This window comes from Oreochromis niloticus, linkage group LG5, assembly GCF_001858045.2.
Source record: "Oreochromis niloticus isolate F11D_XX linkage group LG5, O_niloticus_UMD_NMBU, whole genome shotgun sequence".
NCBI lineage: Eukaryota > Metazoa > Chordata > Actinopteri > Cichliformes > Cichlidae > Oreochromis > Oreochromis niloticus.
The window spans coordinates 23,434,292-23,459,138 of NC_031970.2; the positions used below are offsets into that span (position 1 = coordinate 23,434,292).

General features: G+C 41.1%; 1 protein-coding gene across 2 annotated transcripts in view; it reads right to left on the reverse strand.

Moving 5' to 3' along the window:
* LOC100702076 (zinc finger protein 385A) overlaps positions 1–19,196 on the reverse strand; it is a 28,171-nt gene extending 8,975 nt beyond the window's left edge. The window contains exons 1-2 of one of the 2 annotated variants that reach the window (XM_013269222.3): positions 18,705–19,196; positions 3,200–3,345 (exon numbers count right to left, since the gene is read on the reverse strand). In XM_013269222.3, the coding sequence (XP_013124676.1) occupies positions 3,200–3,345; positions 18,705–18,717 (159 nt within the window). In that variant the 5' untranslated portion in view covers positions 18,718–19,196. Of the gene's footprint in view, positions 1–3,199; positions 3,346–14,480; positions 14,911–18,704 lie in introns of those variants that run through there. The other variant, XM_013269223.3, reaches the window with a different exon arrangement.
* Between the last annotated feature and the right edge of the window lie 5,651 nt (positions 19,197–24,847).

A 24,847-nucleotide genomic window follows, 5' to 3' on the forward strand; every position in this document is an offset into this window, starting at 1 on the left:
GTTACCACAAGATGAGACATTAATATCAAAGCTACAGGCAGACATGTGATGAGTTCCAAATAATAAAAAATATGACTCTTAACTTAAAAAAATATGCATAAATATAATCTCCATGGTTGTCATTTCCAGATCAAGGAAAAATATGCCATGTCATACTCTTTACTGCCTCATTTTTAGACAACCGTATTGGACTCGTGTGAGCTCTCTGACCCTTTGGCAGGGTTTGGAAACCGCAGTGCTGGGTGTTGCCCTCATTAAGCAGCCAAAACTCCACTGTGGTTTTACTCCACCTCTCATCTCCTTCTCAGACTGGATGCATGTTGCCAAATGAGAGACTGTTTACACTGCGAAGCTGCAGGCACCAGGGGAAATGGTGTAATTGGTCTGAGGACTTAAACTGGGTGTAAATCTATTGTTAGAAATATTTACAGACTTAAACGTCTTTCCCCCTCTTGCCTGTGACGTCAGCTCTTCGGTTTATCTTTTGACTGTTTCGTGCTTTTCATGTGGAGACCTGCAGCACCTCCAAATTTGTTTTGTTTTCATCTGCTCAGTTGTCCGTGTGCCAGCGCTGCGTCTGGGTGAGCTCAGCGCTACCTGTCTGTTGTGCATGTGGGTATGTATCTGGGGCCTTTTAATGTGTGCGTGTGTGTTGTGTCTTTCTCTGTAGTCTCCCATCACTGCGTCTCATTCGCTGCCTTTCTTTGACCACCTGTTCTCATCAGGATCTCTTTCTCTGTCCCAACTCTTATGGACTCATTAACCTATTACTCCACTTTTCATCTTCTCTTTCACTCTAACTCTCCTCGTGTAGTCGAGCTTTTTCTGCACCAGTAATTCACACTTTATAGATGCTTCCCACATATCTGGCTGCATATAAACCTTTGCTTTGGATGCACCACATAACCATATAGCTTAGCTGACAGAGAGCTTAAAGAATCTTTAATTGCAATCAACAGCAAATAGAGTGGTAGAAGCATGCACATTAAAGTTGATTTAGATAATATTTCATAATAAAAGGCTGGAAGCGTTTCATGATAGGATTGCAAAGCATCTTTGTTGAAAGAGGTGATGTTTTACATTATAGGTCACAGAGTTCTATTCAAAAATATATCTTCAGTATCTAGTGGGAGCAAAAACACTTTAGGAAGCAGCTCCACCAAAACTGGTTAAGTAGCCGTGCAAAGGTTTTTAGATTTTGTCTGTGGATCCCTGGTGTTTCGTTGCTTTAATCAAGAAAACTAAAGAAGACAGCTAGGTACATTCTTGTCCTCCAAATTGTGTCCTGCATTTCTGCTTTGCTCATTAGTGCAGCAAAAATGTAATTTCTGGTACAGGGGCTTTTGCAAGTCATCATTGAGAGAGGATAACACCGAAATCATCAGCTGCCACAGCTTAATGTTGATGGAAATTGAGGAACAGATATGTCACCTGCTGTTGACTTCTTAGTGTAAACGAACGTCCCCTTCCAAACCGAACGCAGTTAAACAAGAACATGATGTCAGACTGAATTATGAAGTGAAACCAAATTTGCACTTGAAGTCTAATTATCGAGCTCCCGGCAGTCAACAAGGCTGTCTGACATGGGAATACTGAACTCCTGGCTGAAGGTTGTTTTCTACAGTATTAAACAAGCTTTTATAAAGTATAAATACATTGCCTGGATGTGGCTCTTGTCCTCTATGTTGCATAACATAAAACTGGCTTTGCTGTTAACAAGTTATAAAATGTTTCTGAACGCAGCACACTTCCTCCTATAAAAACAGGAGGACTAAGGAGTTGGATCTAACTAAAGCCACTTTCACACGTGAACATTACAAAGACTCTGTTAGACATTTGTGTTCTCACATGCACCTGTGCAGGGTAATGTCTACAGAAGTGTGAGGGTGCAGCGCAGCTTGATAGTTAGTGTTCGTCAACATCTGTTTTTATTTCTTGTGCAGAGCTGTGTAGCTCTTGACTCTCTTATGTACCGAAGCACAAATTTGCTGAGAATTCATTTTCCCCAAAAAACTAAAAAAAGCCAGCTGTGCCACCGCTTCAGAGCCTCAGCAACTCTGCTCTATTCACTCCTTTTGAAAATGTCCCAGCAGCTAGTTTGAGAAATTCAAAGGCAGGCGCCCAGATGAACAGTAGCATTTTTATGCCTAAATTAACTCTTTTTTTTGTCATTGTTTGGACCCTATTATTACCATAATTATGTGAATTGAATGGGAACGGCAGATTGTTACCATGGAAATGTGTATTTTTTCCCCACTGAATGGTGTAAAATAAGGCAGTCTTCATTTTTGTAAAACTGCCTGAATTGTTTTGGACTAATGACCTAGGACTGCGTGGCTCTAAAGAGCAATTTAAAGAGCTCTTACCACACAGCGCAGTACTCTGCAGTCTCAGTGCGAGAAGGCTGGACCTACTGTAGGCTCTGCAGAATGTTAGGTATTTGGAAATTGCCTGTAAACCTGGTGAGGTTGAGCTAACTCCAAACAGGAACATAACTCAGTTTGAAGCAATAATCACTGTAATCAACTGTTTTTGTCAGTTTGCCTTTCACTGTGTCCTTTAAGCTCCCGCAGCCTCTTATCTTATATGATGACAGTAGATGTTAAAGTGACTCACACAGAGTGTTTTAGTATTGTAGACTTGTATAAATTTTTACTGTGCAGACAGAGAATGATTTGCATGAAAGTGCTGTGGAATTAGTGGCCACACTCAATGCCCTTGATGATAAAGGATGAATCATAAACCTGCACAAGGGTCATTCTGCCCGAGTTGACTGATTGTGTGTGTGTGTGTGTGTCTGTGGGTGGCGCTCACCCGTCCCCTTTTGTCACCACAATGACCTTCACATGAAACCCAATCTAGAAATGTGAGGGAGCTGGAGAAAATGCTGACTGTGGAGAACAGCCCGTGCCTCTTATACGATTGATTAGCTGTAACTCATTTTATTGCTGTAAACCACTCGCTTGGGCATTTTCTCAATTATACTGAAACTCACTGTGCTGAATAAAAAGCAAACAGCTGTCACCTTATTATTTTGCATTAGACACTATAAATCCCTTATCAGTTTATCACTTGTCTTCACTCGCGAGGCTCCGGAGCCACAACTGAATACCAACTCTCCCGTTAAGTGAAACAAAGTGATAACAAATCCCAGGCGCCTTCTGTGTGCATATGCACAGGAATGCCTGTGAGCACTCACTGTGTTAAAGTTGTGGAAGAGGCCGATGCTGGCTGGGTGAGGCGATTCCAGGGGGAACTGGAGGAACGGCTTCATATCCAGTGGAGGTGGGATGACAGGTGGGCTCCTGAGGAAGGCCGGGACAGGCCCTGGGCGGTTTACACCTCCTGCGGTAGATGTGCAAACAATAATATTAGAAAACATTAAAAAAAACTATAAATAATTACACATTCTAGTAAAAGATGGCAACCATAAAGCGTTCTTCTTAAAGGAGTAGTTTGACCTTTTGGAAAACGAGCTTACACCAGGAATGTCAAACTAATTTCACATGGTGGGCCACATACAGCCCACTTTGATCCTAAGTAGGCTGGACTTGTGAAATTCCCCCTTTCTGTCACTGTAAGGAAGTTTAACTACACAGTTAATCCCTGTAATGTCTTAAGATAAGAAAAAGAAGTACAGTCTCAATAATATGTCTCATTTTTTAATAAATGCTCTTATATAAAATAAAACTGTAAGTACTACTCTTAAAGTGTAAGAAATAAATGTGTAGCTCATTGCCCACACTGTCCTTTTATTATAAAAGACAGTTTTTGTTAATTCACAGAAAATGCTCTTTAAAATTTCTTGATGCTTGCTCAAACATCAATACCAGATCTGGGCCAAAAATTAATATTATGACACTTCATTAATGAGTTTTTGAAATGATACCATGTTGGACGTGTGCCCTCATTAAAATAAAAGTGAAGAAAGTGTATAACTCTGAGCTGTTTTTTTCCAGAAATGTCAAAACATATCCAACAAGTTCTAACACATTTTTTCTTTCACTGTATCAAAACAAAATCCGGTGCTTCCCTCATCCTCTGTGCCTTTTTTCACATTTGAACCCTACTCATCACCCAAACCTCTCCTCTCTTTGCTTTTGCTGCTCACTTTTCTCTCAGTAGTAGCTCAGCAGCAGTGAACGCCTGCACTTGAAGACTTTTCTGTGATGGGCAGGAGAGCTAAGCTCCTTAAGCCTCGCAGCTCGGGTGCTGCAGATATCTGTCTTTTCTCCATTTCTCCCAGTGTCTCTCTGTCTCTCACACCACAGTTTTCTATCCTTATTTCATGGTCCCTTATTCTGTTTGCCTGGCTCTCTATCCCTCATCTGTACTTCTTCTCACTCCAGCACCAGCTCTTCCATTCCTCCTCATCATCATCCTCTTTCTGTTTTCCACTTATGCTCCCACTACTTATTCTTCTCCAGTGTAAAACCAGCAGGACGCTTCAGGCCCAATCTAGCTACCCAGAGAGAATTTGTATAATCTTTTCTCTTGAGATTATATGCAGTCATCTCCTTTTATTGCTGCCTCTTTGTGATGACTAGGCTCCTTAACAGTTTTGTTAGTTTTGAAAAGAAAATTGGTCACTTGTCAAAACAAGGGGAAGAAAAGACTATTTTGGTATCAGAGGAGGCTCCCGTCTCTGACAACAGGGGAGACGTAAAGAATTTACTGTCAGGATCAGAAATAGATGGAGGGGAAAGTCTTTCCTTTTGGCATTCCTCTTCAGGGTGTTTCAGCGTCCTTGGGAGGCTGTGACAGGTAAAGCTCAGCTGTAGCTATTGTTAATCATGTGGGAATACTTTTACATGTGCTGCATGAGAAGGAGAGTGTTTGATATTATGGAAAAAAATTAGGTGTAAGGCTACAGGTTGCAGTTGAAATGTCCTTCAGACATAAAGCCCACAGCTCAAATGGTGGCCATTATCACCTCTTTAAAAAAAACGCAGCAAGATTTGTGAAGGATAAAAAAAACTGGAGTGGCACATCTCATTTCACACACCATACCATCAGGAAGGCATCAGGGACTGCCCAACAACAGATACTGAGAGAAGGAATATAATATAAACATCTATCTATCTATATATCTAGCTAGCTATCTTCCTTCCTTTCCTCCTTCTTTCTTAGCAACAATTCTCAGTAGGCTGTTCAAATGATGCTCAACTGGTACTGGAGGCCCAAATATGCAAAAAGTTGCACAATTAAACGTTAACCATGGCAGGGATGGATCCATGGTTTGAAGCCGATTATGTTAAATTGTGACGCTGCCATCTGAATGTTGCAGCAGAGATTTAGACTCATCTGACCAGACAAAGATTTTCCAGTCTTCAATTTTACAATTTTGGTGAGCCTCAGTTTCCTGTTCTTAGGTGACAGGAAACAGGATTCGGTGTGGTCTTCTGCTGCTATATCCCATCTTCTTCAAGATTTAACATGTGGTGCGCTTCTGCATAGCATATGTGCAAAGAGCAGTTATATCAGTTATTGTTTCCTTCCTAGGCTGCTCACTGGATCTGACACCAACAACCATGCAATGTTTAAAATTACTTATATAAGCCTTTCTTCCACATTGTCATTCAATTCACACTTCAGCAGATCATCTCGACCATGTCTCGACCACGCGACTAGCTGATTAGATATGCTTTGATGAAGGTTAGGTGTACCTAATGAAGTGGCTGGTGAGTGTAGATGAGAAAGATCTGTCACTGTATTACGAGGTCATTAGTGGTTGTGTGGCTGCACAGGAAAGAGACTGTCTGTGGACATGAGTGTGTGACGCTTTCTGTTCTCATTCACTAGTTTACAGCATGATGTTCCGTTTGTGAAATATGGTCCAATTTATTAGTCACATGGAAAATGAATCAGGGAATGCCTTGAGCCAAGTCTACTTGGTGATTGACCAGCTGCTGCTGTATGAGCATGTGGTGTCTTTGGTTTCTCAGTGAGAATCCCCTTCCACTTGTAGTATCTGGTTTACAAAAAAAGAGAAAAAAAACAAGATGATGAAAGAAAAAATCATCGAGTTGAAGCAAGAGCTCATAAACCAGTGGGAGGTGTCCAAGTGGCTGCACCCAAAGCAGTAGCATTAGTAGCTTTTTGAGAACTATTTTCAGACATGGATTAACACGAGGCAGCAGGATGTATTCACAGCCACAGGACTGTGTTTGTGTAAATGACAAAAATGTTCATGAACATACCACCAAGCTATTTTAGTGGGCTGGTGCTAAGGTTAGGGTTACATGCAGCATACTGTAAATAATACTTATTTCAAGCATCAGTTCACAACTCTCCTTCTTCCTGTTACACTTAAAATTCTGTTTGTTCTTTATTTGATCAAAAGGGTAAATTCAAAAAGTAGAAAACCAAATTGAATGCAATTAAGCACAGTTTAATTCCCTGCCAAGCAAATAATAGGGCAATAGCGTCTCAGCTGTGTGGAGCGATGGAGAGACATCATCACTGTGTTTCCTCTTTGGCTGGTGAAATGTATTCCCGGCACGTTTCTGGTAAATCCACAGCTCATTTTATGCTATATTACAATTTAAAGGTCAAAGAACGTCTTCTATTATAAATCTGTATTTACAGTGCAGACACAGTAGAGTGATGCATTAAAACAATGCTGCACATTGCTTTTAGTGCCACGTTCTGCACCACCCAATTCAGCGTGAGCGTAGCAGCATCGTCCCCTGACCTACCCAGCTCCTGAGTGATATACAATGACATCAGATAAGAGAATGCCATGACCACGCAGGGAGGGAGAGCATTGATTGGACACATTCTGAGGAGCGTTAAAGTGTTAAAGAGCTGCCAAACTCCATAAATCCAGTTCTCACCATCTACAGCTCCCTTTCTCCACTGAAATGAACAGACAGCACCGTCATCTCACTGCTTTACTACCCCCCCCATGCAAATGTTTGTGTGAGAAAGAGATCAATGTCTGTGTAATAGCTTATTGAATTTTTGTGTAGATTGGACGAGAGAGGTAGTTGGACAGAAATGAAGAGAAGCAGAGGAGGGACAAAAAAAAGAAAAAGAAAAACAGACAACCAGAGATGGAATCTTATCTCCCCTGTTATGTGCACACACAGGCGTGCGGTGCACACACCAATATGCTGTGACTAAGGCTTCTCAAATTGGCAATTCATTTAGCCAATTCAGGTTTAATGATCATAGAGGTAATGTCAATGTCAGTGGCGTCGCAGGAGCCTCTCTGTATTCCCTGCTTGCTTCCATCTTCGCGCTCCATGATGGGACCAGGAGGGAAGGGGACAGGAGACTGTGTGACATGCTGTCTGCCAGAATGAAGTCTGATGAGAGGCAAAGACACTGCAGGCTCCCACCAAAGAAAGAAACCTTTATCCAGGCCCGTTAGCTCCACGCTCAAGAGGACCAGCACACGATGCCAGCCGCGTCACATCTGCATCTAAATGGCCTGCTGTGCACAGATAATTCTGAAATGAGCGTCTGTGGTGGATTAGCCAGCCTGCCTCCTGACAAAAACCCTCTTGCTGTCACTGCAGCAGAGACAGAGGCAACCGTGTAGTGGAAGGGTGTCTAATAACCAGAAAACCACTGGGCTCACTGCATTTGGGTTTGGCTTTCTCCCTCAGGTTGAAGTACAAAGGAATGCGAGACAGAGCTGATCCAACATTTGGTCGCAGATGACACCACTGGTGTGTCTGTGATTTACGACTAACATTTTCAGTTTTGTAGCTGAAATGCTGAGTTGGTAATTGCCACACTTTGGCAGAGCTGACATTAAAACCAATCCTGGAAAAAAAAAAAGTCATGCAACTGTGTTTAAAGCTCCAACCTTTAAAGAACCCCAGCGCTAACTTTGTCGTGAATGCAGAGGGAAGATGGGTCTGTCTTAGTGTCGCATACTGCTCCTGTGAAGGACTGAGCATGAAATCCAATTTACTGCAGCTCAGCTTACCCTCAAGTCAAAGGCAGCTATTTCAACCTAAGCGGGGGGACAGACGACGGTACACACATTCGCATTCGCACACAAACCTTTGTAGTCTGAATAGATGATGGTCTAAAAAAAAGGGTAATTTATGGGCTGGGTTCTGATTAATGTTGTGTTGGTCTGTGTGAGATCTGGAAAGGACACAGTGAAGAGGAGAGTCAAGTGCTTGAGAAGGAGAACACATTTGATTTCAGTCTGCACTTTGTTTTAATGATAGATGCTTTGCGCCCCAGTGGCCAAGCTTAAATGCCGCCTCCCAGAGAACTCTCTGAAGTCCTCTTTCAGTGGAAACGTGTGTGTGTGTGTGTGTGTGTGTGTGTGTGTGTGTGTGTGTGTGCGTGTGCGTGCCTGCTATGCAGTGCTCTTGAGATTCCTTAGTCCTTCTGCAGCTCCAGTCTCTGATTTGATGCAGTGTTTGTAATTACCGAAGACTTTTTTTTCTTCCTCTGCAGATTTTTCACTGCTCTCATTCAAATTAAAAATTATTATGTAATGATGCAGGACATTATTTTGTCTGGATATTTTCCTGTAAATGATTTCTCAAGTCTTTTCACAGTCTTTCACCATGAAGAGGTTAAGAAAAAAAAGTGATTATCAAGGAACTGGAGATGATAAGCTGAGAACTAATGGCACTGGGCTGAGTGGTTCGAGTCGATTGAGCGAGAAAAGGAGGTCTGGACAAGGAGGCGAAAGGAAGGCATCAGAGGAGGAGGTGGGGGTTGTGGGGGGAAGGAGCCGCATGTTTTGAGGTGAGTCCAAGGTGACCAGAGGAGGTAAAGAGCCATGTCGACCTGCGGGTTAATGTACAGAACAAAGGCCATCTGCTACCTAAAGGAAGCAGTCGTACTCCATGCAGCTGAACCACAGCGTGGAACATGCTGGTTAAAAACATTGATTTAAAAATACTGGAAGGAGTCAAGTCAAGTAGGCTACAGCTGTTGCAAAGGGTTAACCTTTGCAAGTCACATGCAACGCTTACATGGATGAGCAATTTCATGCTATGTCTCTTCTAGTGGGTCGGCTACATGCCATGACTTGTTTTTGGTAGAAGTCAGTTTAACTGTGTATCAGAGTAAAGAGTGTCTCCTGTGAGGTGTCTGAGCAATCTGCTTAAAGCTTACCCCAAAGAGTATACAGTAAATATAAGATGTAGGTCTGTGACGTCACTCAATTCTTTGTAGACAACAGTTTTTGAAGCCTCAATAATGACTGCATCCATATTGTTTCTGAGCCAGAAGTGACAATATATGGAGAAAAGAATGAGATGCTAATTTATCAGCTAATGCTGCAAGATCAGCTAATAGCAAAGATATCTGCTTAATACTATAATTTCATTCACTAAAACTGGAGCTCAGACTTCTTTGAGGGTAAAATTAACTCACAGCAAACCAATTATTTGTCATGTGACTATTAAAATTAGGGGAGGGTGGATCAGTCTAAATATTGATTATTGATAGTATCGATACCAATGCTGGTATTGGCATCTGTTAAAAACTAGTGCGACAGGATCAATATTTTGTTTCCATTCTCTAAGTTCTGTATGTAGCCCAGTGAATTGTATTAAATAAATTATTATTATTATTATTATTATTATTATTGGGAAATGAAAGACTATACCTAAAACATCCACTATGAAAAATTTCTATCTGTATCTTTTTGTGTTGACAGTCACATCTGTTTTATTTATAGCCTGAAAGGTGTGTTTTGTTGTGTTAACTATCATAAATCATGGCACACTGGCCTTTCCTACAAAAGCTACCTCTATAGGTTAAAAGTATCATTATCGGTATTGATATTGGCAATCCTGGCCCTGTGCTTAGTTGGTATTAGATCAGTAGAGTGCTAGTTAAAATGACCCAAAAGGCACCAACATCACCAGAACGGCCCTTCACTGTGCAGTTGACTTTATGGGAAAGTCACCCATCAAGATTTTTTCATAACTTCTTTTTTAACATTAATAAACGTGTTTTACATCAGAGACCCATGCGCTCATGTCTGGGGGTGTATTCTTAGAGCCTGCCCCAAGGGACAAGCACTTCCTGATGAATTCTTTTTGAAGCCCGATTTTCAGCTTGTAAGCACCTGTAATATTGCTGCAAGCTTTCTCCTTTCTGCCAGTACAAATCTACAAAAGCTACCACTGAAAAAACAGCTTGCCAGTCAGACTTCTGGGTAAGCCAAAATTTCCAGATCCATAACTTCAGTTTCAGGTTACTAAGTTTATACTAACCTAAAATTTCGACTTACAAATTTTTGTGGTGGTGGAAACAAACTTCCACAGGAACCAAATCACCAAATACTAATAAATGAACCTTAAGAATATTAGTAATATATGTTTATCGTCTCACTTGCTACTGATTATGAGAGGCTTTTTTTTCCAGTCTTTTTTACTAGAAGTCTTCGTGTTTGCTAGCTGTCAGCCAAGAAACTCAATCTCCTTTTGTGTCCATGTGTTTAGGAAATTCTCCCATTAAGCCTGAGTTTGTGGCCAAAATTGCAACATTTCAAGATTCTGTCTTCAAGAAAAACAACAACATTAGTGGTGTTATCTACTATGTTTCCATTAAAGACACACAAAGAGGTTATAATAGTAATAAAGTAAAACCAAAGTCTACTTAACAAACTGGAAACAGAAGAGGCATTACTTTTTATGTAATGACATAAAAAAGCATCCGTATGTCAATTAGAAGGCCTACTTCTCCAATTAACAGCACTGTGGCCTTTTCACAAGTTTCCCTTTTGCCACCTACAAAGTTGACCGATACAGATATTTCCTTTTAAACTATAAGCGTTTTAATGTTAAAACTGCATCAGTGCATTCAGTCTTTTGCATGGTTGTGTGGATGTCAACATGCTGCATCCTGAAGAGATTTGTTTCCTAAAAAGACTGGTGAACATCTGCCCGTTCTTCAGCTCCTGTCAGGCTTCAGCTCTTTGGGGAGTTGCTGGAACAGCTCGAATCCAACTGCCAACTTTGTCTTTCATTATGTCGCAGGCATGATGTCGCACCATTGAGGCTCTAACAGGGCACTGCAGCACAAAGCTACACAGAGCAAAGTGAGGGCCATTAAGAGATCCACCAGGACAACATGAACAGCAGCCATGCCCCACATTATTATCCCTCTTTTTCCTCAAATCATTTACACACCTGCTGGGTGGTGGAATAATACACCACCGTAGATACAGACATACAGAAACCTGAGAACCAAAAGTACACAGAACACACAAGAGCATCCAAAGCAAACACGTTCAGTAAAAATGCACATACAAAACAATGGCATCAGACAAACAGCAGCCAGATGCATCATCATTTTATAAAAAAGAAAACAGACAAAAGAAAGGAATACTTGATCTTCGATGCATAGAAAAGTCACAAAGAACAAAGTAGGATTGTGTGGTATACAGCTGAAATACATACAGCACAGGTTTTATTCCACAGAAGCATGAAATGACCGGTTGTATTTTGGGATTTGATTGCAGTCTAAAAGGGAGAGTGTGGTTTTATGCTATAGCATGGCCTTAAAGCAACACGCAAGGGTAAGACTGAGGCGGGTGCCGCACATAGTGTGCATAACTTCAGAACAATAAACAATAAACAACTGTATGATCAGCCCATGTCCTCATGCTACTTTTGGAGTCCTTAAATCAGGAAATGATAGACATTACTGTTTTGTGCTGTAGATTTCAGAGTATTTAACTGTATAATTATGGTCAACAAGAGCTCCAAACTTAATGACAAATGTGTCATTGCCTTCCAAAATGACATATGAGATTTCCTGATCTAACAGCAACATCACCTATCATTACTTTTGCTGCAGGTTTACAGACTTCAGGCATAAGGAGTTTCTTTGCAAAATGAAAATTGGACAATTTGGGGATTTTCAGTAACATTGATTACAGTTTATAAACCAAACTGTGATTAGCTGCCCTGTTTCCTGGGTCACCACTTTTGGTCCCCTCTCACAGTTCCACCATCACTCCTCTTTCATTTTGCAATACTTACAGGTGGGTAAACAAGGCTATTGTGGGCCAGCATCACATGACACGCTGTCAGACTCAGTGCGCAAAAAGCGATGGTGACAAGCATTTTTGCTGTGTCTTCATACGATACCGCAGATGCTGGTGTCCCCCAAAATGACACACTCTGATTTCATTGTCCAGTGACCCATTTATGTCAGTTTGGACTACCGTAAGGTTAGGAAGAGTTACGGGTCATTTGTGCACAGTCCTCCTCGAGCAGTTTATATAAACAAATAACAACGATACATCCAGAAACAATATGCCACTTAATGCAGAGGTTTGACTGTTATCTCACTGTAATTTAGATAAACAAAATGTAATTTCTGGACTGCATGAGCTCCTTGGGTGATAAAAGGTAGTTGCTGATGTCCTGCATCTCTGCTGCATTTGCTGTCAGCATATAGTCCCGTATAGTCCTGCAGTTCTCAATCCGCTCTCCTCTGCAAGAGTTTCAGGCTTCTTAAACATATGAAATGTGTGTCAGGTTGTTGAACACAGAGTGGCAGCCCTCTGTCTCCATTTAAAATGCCAATACTTTTCACCCTTCATTGCATCGCCTGGATTTAAAGGTCATGTTGTTTATCGGGGTCAACGTGCACCTGTGATTCCTTTGGAGGCCGCAGATGAGCGGGGAAAATTCGTCTATGTGTGTCTGGGTGTGATGCAAGATGTGAACTTTTATATAGTGCTGACTGAGGTCTTTGCATCAGACTAGAGGAAGCCTTGGCTCACTTTTAAATAAATAAAAACCTCTGGGTCTGAAATATTCATCACAAAAATTACACAAGAGTTACTAAACTGTGTTCTCCTCTGCTCTGCATCGAGGGAGATGAGCCAGGTTCGGCACAGTTCTTCTAGTCTGCGAGGCTGACTGTATCAACATGTTTGATTTTCCTCCTTTCATCAAAAGACATTAAAACTAGGTGTAAATGATGGACGTAGAGACAGAGCGAAGGGAGACACGGGACTGTAGACCAGTGGAGGCTTTCCCTGTTCATCCCCTCCATCTTTGCTGTTCCTGCCTTTGCCTTTCATGGTTGCTATTTCAGTATCTGGAGCTACTTCTGTCTCTCGAAAAGGAAACTAATACAGTTTATAAAATCCCATCAGCCCATGTTGTTGTGATCATGTGTCAGCGCGTTTAGTGTCTAATGCATGCGGAGTTAAAGCTTCTGCACTGGGAAAAGGATTACCACAAGCTCAAGCTCACACTCAGATCACAGGAAGACTCGAGCAGGGGTAAGAGCAAGCAAACAAAAATAAAGTAGTCAAATATTTAGTCAGCGCACACGTACATGGGACAAGGTCACAGTGGTTAATCAAATCTACTGTGAGGAAGGATGGATTAGTGTTGATAAACGGAACAAGATAAAAGGCTGGAACTGGAAAACATCATCTAAATTATATGTTTCTAAATTATACGCCTCTGCGTCACATGATTGCATCTAAAGGATGGTTGTTTTAGCCTTTGAATAAAAGTGCAGTGCACGACATTATTGGATGGGGCATTGAAGAGCTACTGTAATATTCTGCAGATTGCAAAACATCAGCATAACTCAATTGACTGCAGTAAATGCGTTTCACAAACATAATCCAAACTCAATTTGTACACAAGCATACAAAACAGCCTTTATATAGACTGAAGTTGGAGTTCATTATGCAGCTTTATGGCACACTGCTTTCTTGACCTTTTTATACTTCTTCTTAATGCTGATTTGTCCCCTGACACCTTTGAGCATTATGTTGGAGTAATGTACGTACCGACCACAGGGAAGTGAGCCAGCATTGTTGTTGATCTTAAAAACTCTCCTTTAAAAACTGAATCTAAAAGCCAGATTTCCAGTTTCCTGAATCTGTTCCATAATGAAGCTTGCTGGCAAGGCGGAGGATTAGACTGATGAATGACATGCAGTCTTGCACCCTGTCAGTGGTGAGTGCGTTTATGCCTTAGGCCAAGAGAAACTGAGATAACTGATCACATAATGCACTAAGTTCTTTTATAATGAACGAGTACCTCAGCTTAGGGTCATGTTAGACTACTTAAAATGAATACATTTTCATAGGAATTTGGAATATTTCCTTAATCGCTTTAATTTGGTTAAAGGTCTCTTCTCTAATTCATTGTGCAATATTGATTTTTTTTTGTGGGATCCATATTTTTTTTAAAGACAGCATGTCCTTATTTCCCCTGGAACTGACTAAAATCATCTAATGTACTTGGTGAGTGTGAGAGTCAAGTTCTCACACAAAGTCAAATGAACTGGAGCAAAGCGAGCCTGCTCACAAGACCCTACAGATCTCTTTCACACAGGGTGACACATTGATCACGCATGTCAAAGAAAACATCACATAAATGCATATAAAAAGTTTGCGCCATTCACAAGTGATCATCTCATCAGAACAGAAATGTAACTGTGTAGAAGAAAAACAAAATCAATCGGATCAATGAGAGCACGGAGGAGGAAAAAGCCCTCTAATGCTGTCTTACCCAAGATCATGCTGTATTCTCCCACTTCTCTTTCCCACGTTATCTTCCTGCTTGACTCCTCTCCTCCTTGATCAGCTACAAGGATGACTCAAATCTTAAGCGCCCCCCTCTCTGGTTCTCAAAACTCAATGTGGAAAAGACATCCAACATCACAACCTTCACTTTGATTCTCTACACTGTGTCTTCCCTCCCGCTTAGTGTCCCTCATCCACATTAGATACTTCTCCTTCTTCTTCTCCTTCAGGTCTCGGTACACGTCTCAGGCAGCTGTTGCCAGAGGAGAAACACAGCAACCCTGACTGCAACACAGCATGCACTCAATCTACTGCAATGAAGCCTGTAATTTATTCACTGTTATATATTCACTCCAGCAGGAGGAACACCAGAGAGATGGAGGCTTGCCTCACAGGAGGAACCTCTGCACTACAGCATGCCTCTCTCTCTCCCTCTCTCTCTCTCTCTCTCTCTCTCTCTATCTCTCTCTCTCGCTTTTGCTCTCTCTCTCTCTCGACCATATTTTTGGGGTTGGGTATAACCTAAAGGCACCTTGCATTTCTAAGCTGTGATTGGCTGGAGGTTTAGCCAATGAGAGCAGCTGGAACTGAACATTTTCTTGGGGTGTTTGAATCAGGACGCAGACTGATAATGCTGCTGTCGATTCTGCTCTCTCTTTCTCTCCGTCTCCCTTTGTCTCCTGTTTACTATTGACGACCCCCCCCCCCCCACACACACACACACACACACACACACCCCTCTCCTCGTCTCACTTTCACTCTCATCGACAACATCTGAAACTGAAATATGTCTTTGTGCCCTGACAATTTCCTCCTGAGATTTTCCTCTGCTCTCTCCCTCTACCTGTCTGTTGTCTGTTAGGTGTATACACAAAAATCAGCGGTACATTTTGGAAAATGCTGACCGAGTTCACGGTGTTGTTGCAGGCAAGTGTGCGAAGAGACAAAAAGAAGAGCGGGCGCAGAGGCGCAGTAGAGACTGACAGCTTGAGAGACTCGATGAAGCATTGTGGGGAGGGGAGGAGAAATTGAGGTTAATGCAGACTGACTCGGGGATGAAAGTGTAAGGTGAGGAAATGTGGAAGATATGGTGAAACAGCAGGATGAAGGAGGGAGCTGACAGCTGTTTGACAGGCAGCGGCAGAGAGTGCTGAATGAGCTTAAATACTAAGCTCACTGCACGCACTCCTATACCAACATTTACCAGAACAATGAATTTCAAGTGTATGCTGTGCTAATGGATGTGCGAGCCTTCGTCAAACACTTTCCCACAAGATCGGGCTGTCACATGAACTCTTTTGTTCGGGCTTTAGGCAACACGATCTGGTCCATTTTTACATAATTAAACAGTCATCCTAAAGTAAGTCAAATAATGCTGCGTGTCAGTCTGTTTGTGTTTAAGTTTGCTTGAACCCAGGGTAGAGTTTGTGTGTGTGTGTGTGTGTGTGTGTGTGTGTGTGTGTGTGTGTGTGTGTGTGATAAGGTTTCCTCATTAGTAGAGTCAGCCTGAATAATGCAGGCAGGTGTATTGTTGTGGCCAATGGGCCAGGTGCTAATATGGCTGTCTGAGGGTGGAGGGTCAGACACAGCATGACTTTAATGGATGTCACCATGGGAAAATGAAATCGGACCTCAGAGCTCATGTGACGAACTATCCCATCTGTGTATGTGTGTGTCTGTGCGTGTGTGTTTGTGTCTGTATGTGTATGTCCTTGGGGATTTATGCTAAGTCTTTGCCTTGTTTACTTAATAAAGAGCCTTTCTGGTTTTCGGAGAACAAAAAGTTCTGTCAGTGTGAAAGAATATCTTTGCTGAACTGATCAATTATACAGTGGAGTTAATGACAACCAAAAGGATCATTTAATGTAATTTTTAATCATTTAAATATTTCTTGTACATTTATGAAAAAGGTTTTCACAGGACTCATGTAGTCACTCCATGATTCAGTAACTTGTAGAACCACTTTTAGCAGCAATAACTTTGTTTTCTGTATAATTTTATCAGTCTGTCATGTCGTTGTGGAGGAATTTTGGCCCACTTTTCTTTACAGTGCTGCGTCATTTCAATTAGGTTTCCAGGCATTCATTTATGCACCTGTTGGACACTAAGTCTGGCATGTGACTGGACTGTTGCAGCTCCTTGATTTTTCTCTTTTTCAGCCTTTGTGTTGTAACATTTGTTGCTGTGCTTGGCATCATTTTTCTGTTGCATGAATCAGTTTCAGTGAAGCTTTAGCTTTAACCTGTGGAGTCTGAGATGTAGCTCTTGGGTTTTGTGCTGTTTCTCTGAGCATAGCACAGTCTGACCATGGGGTGAGTTTCCTGGGATGTCCAATCCTGGGAAGATTGTGGGATTGTAGCATTGTGGCAAACCAGCAAACTGCCTCAGTACCAACTTGTATTGAGGTGCTCACACTTGCTGATAATCAGTTAATGAAGTTTGATCAGTTCTACTTACCCTCTGAATTTCTATGGTAGCAGGAAGGGTGTACTTAGTCTTTTACACGACTCGCACAGCCCCCATTATGTTTAGAATAAAGTATTAAAGTTTTGATTGCATTTAGTTTAGTTTAGTTGCATACTGTACATTCAGTAGTCCTGTGTATATGTGCATACACTCCCGGGAGGCCATAACTGTGTCGACAGATTTGTCGAAAAGTCCAATTTAGGTTTAATTTTTAGCGGTGAGGCCTGAAGTGTTCTGCCAGTCCTCCTCTGATACCATTAGAATAGCCATAAGCATATGCTTGGTAACCCAACACAGGCTTTTGTGCCAAACAGACAATGCAGATGAAGTAAATGCAAATTATGTCACATTCAGCTTAAGTGTCTTTTTGTTTGTTTGTTTTTTGTTCTACATATGAACTACACACTAACTTGAGCTACGCTTAGTTATAAAGCTATATAATGTAAAGTGTATTTCTGCTTTGACGTGATGAGAGAAGATCTACTGAATTTACTGCACCGTGGAGGTTAAAATAGGCATCGCTTGAATTAACTAAATGACCAACATGCACTGTATATAAATATACACAAACAGGCACACACAAGGACTAAACACAGGTCTGTGTGCAGTAAAGGAGTAAAGGGCACTTCATCAGTACGTGTGTTGTACATTACAGTGCCCTCTGATGGGGGAAGGGGCAATATATATATGTTAATATTTTAGTGTTATTAAAGCATTTTTTATGCGATCATAAACAAATAATTTCATTTGCACTTACTACATTTTTAACCAGATTTTTTTAACCACATCTGTGAAGACAAAGACTTGGAATAACTATGATGGAAGGTAATGGGGACTCAAGTAAAGATAATGTGAGCAGAGGCCAGCTCTGCAATCAGCTCCCTCTATGTGAGCACCCAAAAACTGGTGTCTTATACTTCACATGCTATTAACCGAGACGCCAGAGTGGTTTAGATTCTGTTTACTACATCAGTTTGTTGAGTCGAATAATAATAGCAGACTTTTTTTTATCAAAAATTCAAATTTATAAGACGCAATTGAACAATTCTTTTTCACTACAACATACAGCTTAACTGTGGTGATCAATTTCTTCTCAAACTTAAGATAAAGTGTTTTTGTTTTTTTTTACTTTAAAGTGCTTTAAGTCCAAATGCATTTTAACTGCTGTATATATAAAGAATTAGAATCAGAATATGCTGACATTGGGCACACAAGAATTACCCCCACACAGCTCTAGCTGTGACTAGCCTTTCCTCGGGCAAAATGTCTTCATTTTAATAACAAACATTACTGATATCTTTTGCGTGTGCACACCGTTCTGCTTATCAATTTGTTTAAGAATGTCAGGGAAAACAAAGAAGTATTCTGTTCTATCTATTCACGCCAAAGGTTGCTCTCTTTCTTTCTCCTCCTTCTATACAGCTTCCTTCTTCCATCATCCATTTCCTGCATCATATCAGTGAAGCGTGTAAAAGGCCGAGGGTCACACCAGGTGTGAGTGCAAAGTCTTATCTGACCCTGCGTGCTGATGTTTGCAGGAGACTGGCCTAACTTTCATCAAAGAGAGAAACCTTCAAAGCCTCGTGTAGCCACTGTCACTCGCTCTTTATTTCTGCTCAGAATATTGCAGTAATGAGGGGATCCCGGCTTACCCAGCCTCTCAGTTCTTCTTAAGCTGATCAAAGGAAGCAAACTCAGGCTGGTGGGTGTTTTTGCATTGCTCAGTAGTCTGTTATGATCTTACCTGAGCCCCACATTGGTTGCTTCTGCGCTTCGCGATGCTCAATGCGATCCAGCTCCTTTGACCAGTAGAGAGTCCGGAGGTCAGTGTGTCAGCCAGCGTAAAGTACCACAGAGATACCGTCCTCTTTGAGTGGAATAAAAAAAAGTACGCTCACATTATTGTAGAAATATAAATAAATAAACACTCAGCGTCGTGAGCGCAGAACTGGCACCAGTCAGCTGGGGAGTGAAGAAGGAAATGCTCGGTGCAGGCAGCCACATGCCCACAGTGTGGCTGCATCAAACGACAAGCATCTTGATGTTCAGCTTCTTCATCTTCCGTTCTCTCGCTCTCTTTATCCTCTTCGTTTCAAAAAGCCTGTAATACTCTGTGTCTGTCTGTATTTTCTCTGTGTTTTCCTTTCATGCTGTCACCGCTTTGCCGGGAGTGAAGGAAACAAGTGCACAAGATTCCAGTGGCTAATTCTGCTTCTTAGGACGGGGGAACCTAATATGTGAGGACAACTGTGGAAGGAGGGAGATACAGGCAGAGAGGGAGTGTGTGTACGGAAAAGGAGGGGCAGGAGAGAGGAGGGGAGACCCAGCAACGGATGGCAGATCAGAGGAAATAAGGACTGAAGTCTGCGTGTGTGTGTGTGTGTGTGTGTTTTGAAGATGGTGGAAAGTCACTGAAACTTGAAAGAAGTTGTTGACATGGTGAAGCAAAGGGAAGTATAATTGGTGGATGGAACAGATGGCTTATGGATAGATAAACTGTGTATTCTTTTTGCTTGTTTGATCTTGAAACAGGTTCCCACACAAATGGCTCTGCCCCACAGGGTTCTTTCACTCATTTGTTGAATGACCGGGTTGTTGTAATGAGTTACGAGCAAAGCCCGAGTTATTTACACAATCGTCAAAACCCTTTGCTCAAATCCTGCTCTGTCCACATGTGCTTGATGATTTTACTTATCGGTTTAATCCCTGTTATCCACAAGCTGAAGAATTTCAGTTTGACAAATGTGTCAGAGAGGCTTATATATATTACAGATGGACAATATGTAAGAATTTAAGTTGCTAGAAACTCAATCATTATTACTGTGAACTTTATGAAGATTTACAACATTTTAGCTTCACATCATTATCTTTGAACAGCCCTCAATTTGGGCACTTTTGCAAAAGTGAGACCCCTATTAAATGCTTTAGATCAGTATATTGAATAATCTCATTTTATATTTATTTCAGCCAGTAAGCAGGCATTTAAGTTGTTGTCATTTTATCCATAAATGATTTTGTGCAAATTATCTTAAATCTGCATTAAGTGACAGTCTGTTCACTTGAAAGGGCCATTAAAAAGCTGTTCTAAAGACAGACTGCAGAAACTGAAACCAGTGTGGGGTAGTGTCTTAATTCTGGATTCTTACTGATAGCCAGCAGGGGGCGACTCCTCTAGCCGCAAAAAGTGGTGTGGCTGTCAAGTTAAGTGACGTCAAGTGGCTTTATTGTTATTTCAACCATGCGAAGTGGTACAGTACAACGTTCCTCCAAGACCATGATGCTACATATGACATATAACAGACAATCAACACAGCACTACATAAAGTGCAAGTGGGGAAAAATTACGAAAAAAACAAAACAAAACAGAGGCAGTGCAACAACAGACAGAACAGAATGATACAGACACAAGACTGCAATAGAAAAGTGCAACTACTTTACTTACAACATATGGTTTGGGGAAAAAAGTTAACAAGCAAGTTAAGTTTTCAAAAACATAATAAAAAACTATAGAAAATTCCATCTTTTATATATAGTGTATGACTGTGAGATACCACCATAAGCATTCATACATTCATTCATTTGGTTTCTCTTTTAATTCAGTTTGATTCAGTTCAGCTCAATTCAAGACCCTACTATAGTAGAGAGAAAAACCCAAACAATCAGCCAACTCACTATGAGCAAGCACTTGGCGGCATTGGGAAGGAAAAACACCCTTTTAACAGGAAGAAACCAGGCTCGGGGAGGGGCAGCCATCTGCCGTTGGGGGGTGAGGGGAGGGAGACAGGACAGAAGACACACTGTGGAAGAGCTCTGTTTTAGCTCTGCTTGTGTCCTTTGATTGTGCAGGAATTAATTGTAGCTGCCAGAGTATCAACTCTGAGTTCATCAGAGCTGATAACACCTGTCAGAATCTACTGGAAATAATCCAGTCAGAGCGGCAAGAAGTGAACAGAAACAGCTGCAAAATCACAGACAGTAAGCTCATGTGATCTGCAGAGGTTATACCAACATTTTTATCAAAACATTAACTGATGCAGCTTTACAGGTAAATACTGCATAATGACCAGTTTAACTGGTGCACTTTAGTTTTAATATTTATTTTTTTCTCCCGTCTCCATCATTCCAAACTTTTAATCAGGATATTAAAAGTTCGGATTTGTCAGTAATCACTGGAGTATAGTGGGGATGACAAAGCACTGATTGTCTCCACTTGTGCAACTTCCTGAGGACATCAGCCTCCTGGTGCCACACTTCTCTGCTTTTTCACTCACATCACGCACCGAACATCAGGAGGTAAATTTTACACTAGGTGGCCTTCTTTAAAATGCTGATCCACTGCAAATCCAAAACACTCTCAGCCTCTCTGCCACCCAGTTCCATTTCTCATCTACTGAAACATCTAAAGTGAAGCACTGGTATAGCTGAGATGGTGAAATTAAATGTGGATGGCTGCGAGATGAAGATAGTCACACAAAATTTACAAACATGATACTGTGGGACTCCTGTGCGCTACCATGTTGGTTCCTGCTTTCTGCCAGTTAAGGTGTAGATTCAGATCGGATGTCCTAAATGTGCTTGCAACTGTCATTTTGGAGAGGTAGGGGAGTATTAGGTGGAGCAGAAGGAGGCAAGGGCTGAGGTGAGATTGACGCATGGCCCGATGTCGAGTAAATGTCAGTCTAATTCTGATACGCTAAACGGCCTGATCTCTAGTCTGCCTTGTGCGCTCCAAGTAGTCACCTGAGGAATATGGGGAATAAATGCGTGGCTAACTACAGTCTATTAAAACGATGTGAACAGTTTAAAGACACTCAGTGTGTGAAGTGCTCTTGTGTAAATGAGACAGGCTGTTTAAAAACACCAAGTGTTTAATGCAAGCTGTAAAAGCCTTAATGGTAGCGTCCAGTCAGTCTTGGCAGGGTCACTTTATGACACTTCTAAGGATGTGCTCATGTAAACTTATATCCCAGTTTAAGGCAGACATATTCACTTTTATTTCATTTGCATATTTATTATGGACAAAGCGACACACCAACAGCTTCTGGCACCACGCCAGATGAGGGGTTAGGTTGAGGGACAGTGAGGAAGGACGACAAACTGGAGCAGTAAGCACATTTCATCAGCGGATACAGTTACACACACACACACACACACAAAGTTGAGTTTGCATCACTTCAGAGGACATTATGTTCATTTCCTGGTTGCTTACCCCAGCCATAACCACCACTTACTTAATGCTAACCTTTAAACCACGTTCCCTTTCTACAGTTTAACGACTTATAATATACTATCAATAAAGGCACTCAAGTTCCCCACAATATGACTATGTAAACAAATGCATGTCCTCACGACGTGAGTAAAACAAGCACACATAGCCCTTTTCTTACTGCCCTGTCCTCTGCTCTTTAACTAATCTCTGTCTGTCATAAAACTTTTATAAGATGGCTCACCATAACATCCTGCAGAGTAATGCAGTGCATTGCATTCCTCTCTCAGTGATCTATATATGGATTTTCAGTGTTTGCTCACGTCTCTGTTCTCCTTCCATGTGGGCAGCAGGTTAGTTTGATGCGACTTCTTCTTCAACCCACAAACTTTTGCTTGAGCAGAAACATGTGGTTTGGCTAACCTCTCTCCCACACCACTGACCACTGGAATTATACTGAAACAAATTCATTTTAATCGGCTTAAAAAATATTTATAAACTTAAATAAATACAGGAAAAAGTAAAAGTAATCAATTACAAGTAGAATTTATCCATTTAAGAGTAATTAAAAAAGAGATTCTTTCTTAGGTAAAAGTGCAAAATTATAATTAGTAAACTATACTAGTATAAATATATACCTCAAATATAGTTTTATATGTACACACAAATACGGCGCTTAACAAATTAATGCCACAGCTGCCCTAAATGAACAGATTTGGTAAATACCAAAATCAGTTTCTATGTTTCTGTAATGATAATTACAGTAATGCAATTAAGTGCTTTAATTAAAATTATATTTTTGAATAACATAACAACATAACCATAAAACTAACAACACAATGTTTAGTTTTAAATGAGTTTCAGATTTCAAAAATGTTTGTTTTCTTGTTTTTATGGCAGATGGTCTGACAAATTTGTTAAGTACTTTATTTGTATCTGTACACATTTATTGTTAAACAAATATGAAGTATTTCTCGAAATTTTATGTATGACGTGCAAAGGTAAATCTTTAAAAACTGGATGAAAACACTTTATAATGTGTTTGTACACCAGTCAGCTGTATAATTTAATATTATCTTCTTAAATCTGCTGACCTGCGAGCCCTCATAGCGGCGTCCTATCAGGTCTGGCACCAGGATGCTGGTAGTACATCATACAGGTCCAGTGGGCTGTGGGTTGTGGGTTATGGGGCTCCAGTCTGTCATGCTTATTCCACTGAGTCCTACATATGCTTAATCATATCGCATTCTCAGGAATTCGGAGACCAGCTCAGTGCTGCAAGGCTCCCGGTGATGTTCCTTCTGGTGTTCCTGAGATGTTTCTTTGACGTGTGCATTGTCCTGCTAGGAGAGACTACTGCCATCTGGGAGTACTTTAATTATCTAACTAATCAAATAGTGTGTTTGTTTCTATATTTAGCTTCCACTTTCATCAGAAACAAAACACATTGTTTGCCTCATTAACTCTGAAAAGGTAAGTTTATCAAAAAGCATTTAAAAAAAGCATCAAAAAACACTTTTGCTTCAAATCGTGCCAGCTGTTGTTTTTTTCTTGCCATGTTTTTTGTTTCTTTCCTCTCCTTTACTCAGTATGCCAACAGTCCTGGAGAGCACAGTCTTTCTTTCTTTTTCTTTTTCTTTTTTTTGATAAAAGCCCCGACCACAACCTTCTTCCCTAATAGCCGATGCACTTCAGTGCTGGCTTTGAAGATTTAATCAGTCAGATTTCCTTGATTAATCCTTTTTCATGTCCTTTCACGGTAAATAATTAGACTCTGATATGATCGCTTGCTGGATGGAGAGGACAGCATGCAGTTCTCTGATAGAGCAGAGTCCCCAGGTAGCTTCATTAGCCTGATTATTCTCATCCAAACACACTCCATCAACCAGTTTACTTGTAAATAGGTTAATTCTATTCCCACTCCCTGCTCACTCTGCTGGCTCACTGTGTTTAACAGAGGAGTTCTCACCAAATGTCTCTTTTGTTATGTGTCTAACTTCACAGTCATCGCAAAGGAAGTATTTGAGAAATTATCTGATCTCCATTGTATTAAGTCTGAGGGGTTTTCCAGGAGAGTGTGTGTAAACAAATGCCAGTCACTCGATGCCAAATGTGTCTTTGTCAAATGATTGTTGTATTTTTAGTAATACAGTATGCTTTACAGACTTCAGCCAAGATCAAGACTGCAGAAGTTGTGTAATGTTGACACCTAGTGGCCAAATGCTTGTATCTCATGCAGCTGATACCTATATTGCAGGAATCAACTTCTACCACTTGGTGGCAGTGCGATTCCTCCCCCCTTCGTTATAGATTTTGTTTTGATAATTTGACCTCTTGTTATCCAAAATAATAATAATTAATAAAATACAAATAAAAATGAGCATATGCACAACAGAATACTCATTTTTCTTCAGCTTCTCCCAAAACAGGATCTCTTTAAGCGTGCATTAGATGCTGGGTTGAGTAAGCGCGCTGCAGCTGCATAGTGTTGCGCAGCAAGTGGAGAAGAGGAGCTGCTGCACTGACTGCCCCTCTCTCCTCTGGATTAACGAGTAAATGACACCATTCAGACACTGAGCTCTGATCAGCTGCTTAATACTGTTTCATCCCAAATAACACAACCACCATCCACACGTGACGTGAGCTCTCTCACAGACGCACAAACTGTGGATTCACATAAG